General features: G+C 43.2%; 2 protein-coding genes across 3 annotated transcripts in view; both read left to right on the top strand.

Annotated features, from left to right (window-relative positions):
- Nucleotides 1-271, top strand: part of LOC119579654 — a 7,709-nt gene extending 7,438 nt beyond the window's left edge. The window contains exon 3 of the mRNA XM_037927566.1: nucleotides 236-271. Within this exon, the coding sequence (XP_037783494.1) occupies nucleotides 236-271 (36 nt within the window). The remainder of the gene's footprint in view (nucleotides 1-235) is intronic.
- Nucleotides 272-666: 395 nt separating this feature from the next.
- Nucleotides 667-8,782, top strand: part of LOC119579364 (trithorax group protein osa-like) — a gene marked incomplete in the record, with an annotated part of 90,385 nt that continues 82,269 nt past the window's right edge. For both annotated transcript variants that reach the window (XM_037927131.1, XM_037927130.1), the window contains 2 exon segments: nucleotides 667-876; nucleotides 7,594-7,783. In XM_037927131.1, the coding sequence (XP_037783059.1) occupies nucleotides 743-876; nucleotides 7,594-7,783 (324 nt within the window).

Raw genomic sequence — 8,782 nt, 5'->3', positions numbered from 1 at the left:
CAAACACACACACACACACACACACACACAACACACACACACAAAACACAACACACACAACACACACACACACAAACACCACACACGCAAACACACACACACAACAACACACACACACACACACACACACACACACAACACACACACACACACACACACCACGTGTGTGTTTGTTTTTTCTTACCAACATATCCAAAGGCCTTATATGACTATATACGCTTGTGGTTTATGATAGAATCAGAATGAGGAATCGGAAAATAACAATGTGTAAACTCCCTCCCTCTCCCGTCCCACCCCTCCCTCCCTCTTCTCTCTCTCCCTCTCTCTTTGCTTCCCTGCCTCCCACCTCCGTTTTTCCGTTCTCCCTCTCTGTATCTTCCTCCCTTACTCTCTCCCCCTCTCACCCTTCGCCCTGTCTCCTCTGCTCCTCCCTCCCTTTCTCCTTTTAACTGAAATTCGTGCCCAACTTTCTATGAAGCATCAAGTTCTTCTTAAGTGCTTCTAGACCTTGTGAAGTACTGGCCTAGCGTATGAGGCAGCGCCGACGTTAGGGGAAGTCCTTCCTGCCTGATAAGATATTAAGACCCCTTGGCAGCACCGGCGTTTCTTGGCTTCTTAACTTACTAGTTCATTTGTTGAGTGTAGATTGACTGGGCCACGCTGCAGTTCTTAAATAGTGTATAATTTTATAGAGCAGCGTTAGAATTATGCCAGAATATTAATCATTTAGTTGCTGTGAACAATGGCAGCTGATCCGGTGTATGGAAATTTTGAATCCCTAGAAGGGCTTCGCATTGATGGAGATGACGACCCAGTGTACGGAAACCATGATACTCTTATTTTCCGGAAAATTATAGAAGAAAATTTGACCATAGAGTAAGTTTTCATGGCTAGATTTTTTTCCTATGTTGTTAATTAAAAATGAAATTATACATACCAGGGATGTATTCAGGATGGTTCACCCTGATTGTAGACCTTTCATAGAGATACAGACTTTTTTCGCCATGTATAGTTGAATTGTTTACCTTCTGTTATACCAATGGCCTTTTAAAATCGCTCCTTACCTGTTCAACATTAGATATTAACTTTATCACCCAGGTAGAGTAATATTTGAGAAAATTCAGTCAAATTTGATGGAAAGACTGAAGTATTTATCCGTTGAAAATTAAATTGCAATTGAACAAAGAAGTGTCAAGTTACAATTAAAACTACAAGTTACAGTTCCCATGTGGGAACGCTATGAACACGCGTTTCCTGTATTTTTTGTAACATGGAAATCAGTAAATGTTATAAGCATTTTTTCACTCTCTGGGAAAGTGAGAACAAAAAACAAAATATGTTATTGTATTTACTATGCTATTATTATTTGGATTCGGTGTGATCAATTGTTCCACAACCTGTGCCCTTGTCAAAATGCAGTCTGACAAGGCCTTTTCTACACTTGATATCTTGCAAATTTCTTGCAAACAGCACATCTTCCTTGCCTACAGCTTTACTTGTTATGACCAAGACCACCGTAATGAAAATCAGCCGATAATTCTGTTATCTTGCTTTGACCAGCATGTGTTTATGGAGCTACAGACTTGAGCAAACAGAACGTTTGCTGAATCCTCTTTCCCACCTGGGAAATGACTCTTCCACTTGCTCATTTTTGGCAACTTTATATCATCCACATCCACTTCTCCGCTACTTCAAACGCTTCACTAGTGGTCCTGCCACTGGAACCTCATCTTTGAGGTGCAGGACTAGAGCTCCCTCTCTTAGGTGATACAGCATTTAGGTGGCGGTTTCACCGCCACCTAAATGCTAAATGCTGTTCCAAACAAGATGTCTATCTTATAGGTGGAAGGGCATCCCTCTTGTCTCTCCCCAGGCATTCACACCTGCCCACGTGTCTGCCGTTCGTAGCATCCCTGTGCACTGTAGAGATGGGAGTCCTGGAGGTTGAGCGATGCTGTGCATGAGTACGTCCTGCAGTTAGCAACACGCCTCTTCGGTCTCTTATTCCAGCAAGACGGGTGATCTAATCTTGGCCCGGTCAGATCAATCGGCTGCTCTCCTTCGGGAGGCTAGGGTCAAGCAGTCAATGTCGCTGTTGGCACTCACACTGGTCCCGTGAGTGGCGGTACAACGGCCATTGGCTGCGTATATCCTCTCACCACCCTGTGGCTGTTAGACATTAGTTCTAACATACAGCTTCCCCCTGTTGGACTCGGTGGTGGGTGGGGATGTGAGAGGATGAAAGGACTGCTTATTTCATGGCAAATATTCTTACAAACCCCACACAAAATAGAGATAATGATGACGACCTGTGCAAGGCCCAGACCAGGCAGTCACTTTTTAGTCATGCATGCCTTCAAGTGGCAAGAGAAAATCAAGAGCACAGGTTGACTCTGTCAGACCTGCTGCTAAAATGGACACGAGATCAGCTAAAAATAGCTGCTGCTCCCACGACTGCAACCCAGAATTTAAGCCGAAAGGGCGATCCGAAACGACCCAGGCTAGAGACACTCTGAGGGAGAGTCTGGACCCTTAGGCATTTCCCACGGTTCAAGGTTCCCTCTAAACCTGAAGGCTTCGAGAATACCTACCAGTTGGTAAGAGCATTGGAGATGCAGAGAAAAATCCGGTTGTCAATCTGAGTTGCCAGAGACCAGGGCATGATTTTTATGCCCAAAGACCAAGCTACCCTGAATTTCCTGCAAGAAACCAAGGAGCTTAATGATAGGAGGAAAGTATGTGTCTTGCCACTAAATCCCGACAATAGGAGAGTCAGGATGGTGGTACTTGGCTTCTCATTTTTGTATGATGTGGATCTGATCATGTCACAACCACAGGTCGTGGAGGCTTCCTGAATGTCGAAAGGGAAGAGCCCAACCAGGCAAGTCCTGGTGATCCTGAAAGGATCCCCAATCACTACCCTTGATGTGGGTAACTGGGGTATCTTCAGCCTAAGAACCTATGTTCCTGAGCCACTTCAGTGCTTTAAGTGCCAAAGATACGGTCAACACCAGGCTAGCTGCAAGGCCAAGCCTAAATGTGGGGTTTGTAGCAAGGAACACAACACCAAGGTGTGCCTTAAGACACACAAAGAAGGCCAAAGGGACACAAGAGCCAAATGTCCCACCTGTGCCAAGGGGCATCATGGCTGGAGCCTGGCTTGCTCTGCCAGGAAAGAGGCGGCTCTCAGGCGACAAGAGTTTGCTAAAAAGCGACCAGACTTTGTTCCTACTCCCCCAAGCACTCCTGCCTGGGGACAGAACAAAAGAGAAAAGACTTCCCAACCTCCTAAAAGGAAGGAAGCTCCTCCACAGCCGACACGGATATCTCCATTAAAAAGGAGTGTCCAACCATTTCAAATGTGCACACAAAAGAACCACGGAATAAAGGTTCAAAGAGCACGGCAAAAGCCTTCCCAAGATACGATAATCTCTTATGTGATGAGGAAGATATGAATCTGCTGTTGACTGCTGTAGTCACTGCAGTAGCAACAACTTTGGGGAGGTTGAGTGAGGAGGCAAAGAAGACAGTCACAGTCGCCATGATGGCAATGGCCCAGACTGTTTCAGTCCTGAAAGGGAGGAAGCTGAACAGAGCCAAAGCAGCCCCACCCTCAACCTAGGACGAGACTCCCCACTCTAACCCAGGCCACCCAGGTAAAATCAGACAAAGCCTAAAGTGTGAAAAGCTAAACTCATAAAAGTCAAAGCTACCAAAGGCTCTCCACCTCCCAGTGGACCCATGGAGTTGTCGGATTCCAATATAACAAAATCTGAATCTGAATACAAAGACGTCTCTGATGTAACTATCACCAAGTAACATCATGACACACAATCTAAGTGTACTACAGTGGAACATCTATGGCTTTAATACAAAGAATACCATCCTCCACACAATAGTGCGATCAAGGAATATCAATAGAGTGGACTCTTCGCTCCTCAGGGTATCATTTCTTCATGCTGCCAAGCACAGCTGGCAAAAGAGGCTTGATCATCCTGGTCAGAGCAACAATCCCTTGTGTCGCGGTAGCCGATGCACCGCATTGTGGAGACGATGTTGAATCTCTTGCCATTGAGATTCACTTTGCTGGGGCCCCCCTCAAGCTGTACAATGTGTACAGTAAGCCAAGCTGTAGCAGCTTAGACATCAGCCAGGTCTGTGCTACTGCAGCACAAGACAGAGTGATCATAGGGGAGACTTCAGTGCACACCACCCCATCCTGGCTCCCTGCAGGGCATCAGATGCAGCAGGCCATCACATAGCCAACGTGCTGGAGACTTTCCCTGAGATCGCTCTTCTCAACAGCCAAGAGCCAAAGGAGGGGTCCTAGATCTCACCCTGGCCACTGTGGCTCTGGCAGAGAGAATTAGATGGTGTGTCGATGAGACTGTCACAAGTGACCATTATGCCACCGTTACTACCCTCATGGATGCTGGCCCAGCCCAAATGCCATAAGCAAATTCAAATTGGAAAACAGACGAGGCCAACTGGCAAACCTTTCACAATGCCTTGGCCCACTGTCTTAGAAGCAGTGAATCTCCGCAGAGTGAAAATGTGGAAGTGCTTGAAGCCAGACTTATCAGTGCCATAAAATAAGCAGCCTCACAGACTTGTACCTGAAACTCGGCCATGGTCCAGGAGTTATGGTACTTTAATGACAAAATTAAGGAAGTCAACCACAGAGTGAATATGTGTAGAAAACATTTGTGAAGGCAAAGATCCCCTGTCAACCTAACCCTCATAAGGGAAGCAGTCAGGGATGCCAAGGAAACTGCCATAAGAGTCAGGCAGGAAAAGTGGCTGGAACAAACTGGTGCCAAGTTTTCTGCAAGAACAAGTAGCAGCAGTCTGACAGCTGAACTGAGGGCAAACCAACAACTACAACCAGGCAGACTTGCTCATATCAGAGAAAGGGCAGCCAAACCCAATAATGCAAATGTTATCTTCTCTCTGAGGGAACTGAGATAAACCTACGAAAACAGTTCTTGCACAGCCCCAGGTTCTAATGGGATCTTGTACCCCATTATTTCCCACCTAGGACTAGCAGGTGAGCTTACATCCTGCAACTCATCAACAAGTCCTGGGAAACTTCCACTGTACTCCAGAGAGAGATAGCTCCTGTCCTAAAACCAAAAGAGCCCTATGTCTCTCCTCAGCTGTCTGGGCAAGACGGCCGAGAGAATGGTACTAAACCGACAAAAATGGGACCCCCACATGAACACCTCCATGGGTTCACAAGGGGCATGAGCACAGCACACAGCATAGCCATGCTCTTAAGCACAATCAGCACTATCACTTCTGTGGTATATTCCTAGACCTGGAGAAGGCTTTTGAAATAGCCAATCCTCTTGCTATTCAGGAGACCCTGATTCAGAAGGGAATCAGAGGAAAGGTGAGTTATTTCAGGAACAAAACAGCCAAAGTCAGATTTCAGGATCACCTATCACAGCACATGCCACTAAAAAATGGAACACCATAGGGTGGGGTCCTCAGTCTATGTCCTGCATTTTCAACATACACCTTCTAGTAGGATGCAAGATCATCTCCAATGCAGACGATCTCGCAATCATCTCCGCTGGAGCACACTGCCTAAGTAAAGCCCAGCGCTGTCTGGACCTTGTATCTGAGGAGTGTTGTAGGACAGGATCAAAGATCTCTGCAGCCAAATCCAAAGCCATGGCTCTGAGACAAAATGTTCAAGGCACAAGTCTGAGAATCTAGGGAATGGACTTAGAATGTGTCCAGGTCTTCCAATACCTTGGGGTAATGATTGACTGGACCCTCTCCTTTAAAAAGGAGGTCCTGTACTTGGTTGACCAAACCAAAGTAAGATTGTCTGTTATGAGAGCAATTACTGGTAGACTCATAGGAGCATTCTATGTACATGCCATCCGTCCCATTGTGGACTATCTATCGGTCTCCCTGATTATCTATCTCATTAAGAGTAAAATTGGAGACAGGTCAAAATGAAGCTGCCAGGATCATTCTGGTGTCCCAAGGTGGACGAAGGCCCTCAACCTCCTCATGAAGTGCATACCTTCTCCCCCTGGAATCACGAATTGATCTAATGGCAGCTCAGTTCCTTTCAAAGGTCATCTAGACACCAAGGAACACAAACATGAGCCAGACGGTGAGCCAAACGCCACGTTGGTACATTACTTACAGAATTGTGAGCACACATAATTTCTGAGAAAAGGACCGCCCACAACAGCCGCCACACGGTAAGCATAGAGTGCCGAAAATAAATGAGACAGCCATAAATAGCTGATACGGGCCGGGTCATATGTATGAAGGCCCGGGCGAAGCCAGAACTTCGCAAATCTCTAACGAACGAACGATTCAAACGCTTCCTCATCATTAATCATCTTGTCATTGGCATCCTCAATATCACTTTCAACATTTTGATCGATACTGTCAGGAGCAAGTGCTACAACGTTTCCATCTCGGGAACTGTCCTCTTCAATGTGTGTGTGTGTGTGTGTCTGTGTGTGTGTGAAAGTAGGTGTATGTGAAATATATCTTCGGTAATATTTTTTAAACAAAAACTTGGTGTTCCCTTGTGGGAACTATCTAATTCATGTCCTCTCTTTTACTTTTATTTGATTACATTTCTGTTATTATGATACCACTCCTTCACTTTGGTCAAACATGACTTTAATCAAAAAATTCTATGTAGTAAATGAGTTAACCATTTGGTGCTCTCTAAATCTAGTTATTACAATGTTTAAAAATGGCAAAAAAAATTCGAAGCGTGCAATGCCAAGTGCAAAGACCAAGATCTTGAGTAACTGAATGCTGTCAGATCTTGTCCCTATGATGTATCCGAGGATGTTAACAGTTTTGAAAATAGTAAAAAAAAAATAGTAAAAATCTCAAAAGTATGTTCCCACATGGGAACGCTGGGAGGATAAAGGTCAAGTTACCAACTCCCTAATCTTAAGGAGGACATGTACCTTTCCCTATGCTTTCGGCAAACGATGTAAGTAGTATGTAACAGTATTTTCTGGTGTCAATAAATATTAGATTGACAGAATGCCATGAAATGATATCACTTTTATATCTAAACAGAATGAAGCAACATATGTGTAAATTATCGTAATTTTCAGAAGTAATTTTTCCAAATGTATTGTTTTAACAGGGTTTTATAAAAGCAAAAGTAACTCGATAATTAAAAGTGAAATATATGTAGTTCACGTTATATGTAGTAAAGCCAAAGTAAGTTTTCGAAGAATTAAGTAGATGCTCCGTTTTATGACTGCTCCAGAATGTAAATGAGTAACCATACACAAATTCCAGAACTTGAATGTTCTGGTGTGTACCACATCACTGCAGTAGCAGATACATATTTATATTTAAAAAAATCTAAAGTACAAACTGGACGGTTATACGAATTATTTGACTCTGCAGATTCGGCATCACCATACGAAGAAAGGCCAAAAACTAAGACTGAAGTTACTCTTTAAAAGGCTAAACGACAGGCAACTTACTTATTCTTTTTTTCCATGCCTATGTTAGTTAATTCCATTAGTGAAGCACTGGATATCGCTTATTTACATATTTATGTATATATATATATGTTTATTTCTTTACTAGCAACATCATTGGGTCAAGATATCAGCCGCCGCCTCATTTCCCTGCCAGTCGGCCGCCTCCGAGCAGCCAGGCGGCGGAGCAAGCCAAGGGCGGCAGCGAGTGGGTGCACGTGATTGACTCCGATGATGGCTGGTCCAGCGACGAATTTGATGACATTACTGAACAAGATTCAGTCAACGCCAGTCATGATGTAAGTAGGATTAAAGTACACCTCATTCAGCCCGAAACAGAGGAATATTTTCATGAATTTGATAGAAGTGTTGATTCAAGGCATTTCTATAATTTGCCTTAAGATGCAGTCTGTGTATTTTTGTTCCCTCTCTCTCTTTCTCAGTTTTTAATGACTTTCGTACGTCGTGTTACGGGGACTGTCCGTAATTTTCATTATTTTTCCCATACACATTTCTTGTTTACTGCTGTTCTAAACGTGTTTTGTGTTGTAAAATGTAAAATTAGCATAATCATCAAGAACGTCTAAATGACGACTGTTTTCGTTCGAACAGGTTAAGAAAAAAAATCTTCAAATTTATACCCACGAAAAGGCAGGAGAATGTTTTATGGCCCTCCAGTGATAAAACAAAATGGGAAATTGTTAAAAAAAATGCAATTAAAAATCCTAGATTTGTTTAAAAAAATCATGGGCAGTATTCGCGAAAGGTCAAATTTCGGAGACCTGTCGTGAATACCGCCCCAGTGTTTCAGTTTAGTTTTCAACTTTCTGTGAATAAAACTTTGTCATCTGATTGCTTTGAAAAAATGCATTTATTTGTCTTTCGATTGCTTCCCGTTGTATGACGATATACTAATTGATTCCCAAGTCATATAAAGAGTAGCCCTTGTGGGAAGGGCTAAATCCTAGCCTAGACAACATAGACTGTTGGTTCTTAATGTATGTGTTTTTGAGTGTCTACAATGAGTACATGTGTGCTGACAAATGTGTACATGTATATATACACATGAGGTCAGTGTCATTTACAAAGAGGATGTACATGTCGAAATCGGGATATATCTACTGCATTATTTATGAAAGAAAAAAAGTGGAAAGTCAACTGTTTGTTCTATTTTTTATCAAATATTTGGTTATGAATTAGTTTGATTAGAGAAGAATCCATTTAATAAGACATTTCTGGTTACCAGTGATCGATTTCATAAATAATATCAAAGTATAAATTTAATTTTTGCACCAATA

This window comes from Penaeus monodon, chromosome 12, assembly GCF_015228065.2.
Source record: "Penaeus monodon isolate SGIC_2016 chromosome 12, NSTDA_Pmon_1, whole genome shotgun sequence".
NCBI classification, from domain to species: Eukaryota; Metazoa; Arthropoda; class Malacostraca; order Decapoda; family Penaeidae; genus Penaeus; species Penaeus monodon.
Note: the sequence above shows the minus strand (reverse complement) of the source record. Positions and strands in the feature narration are given on the sequence as shown.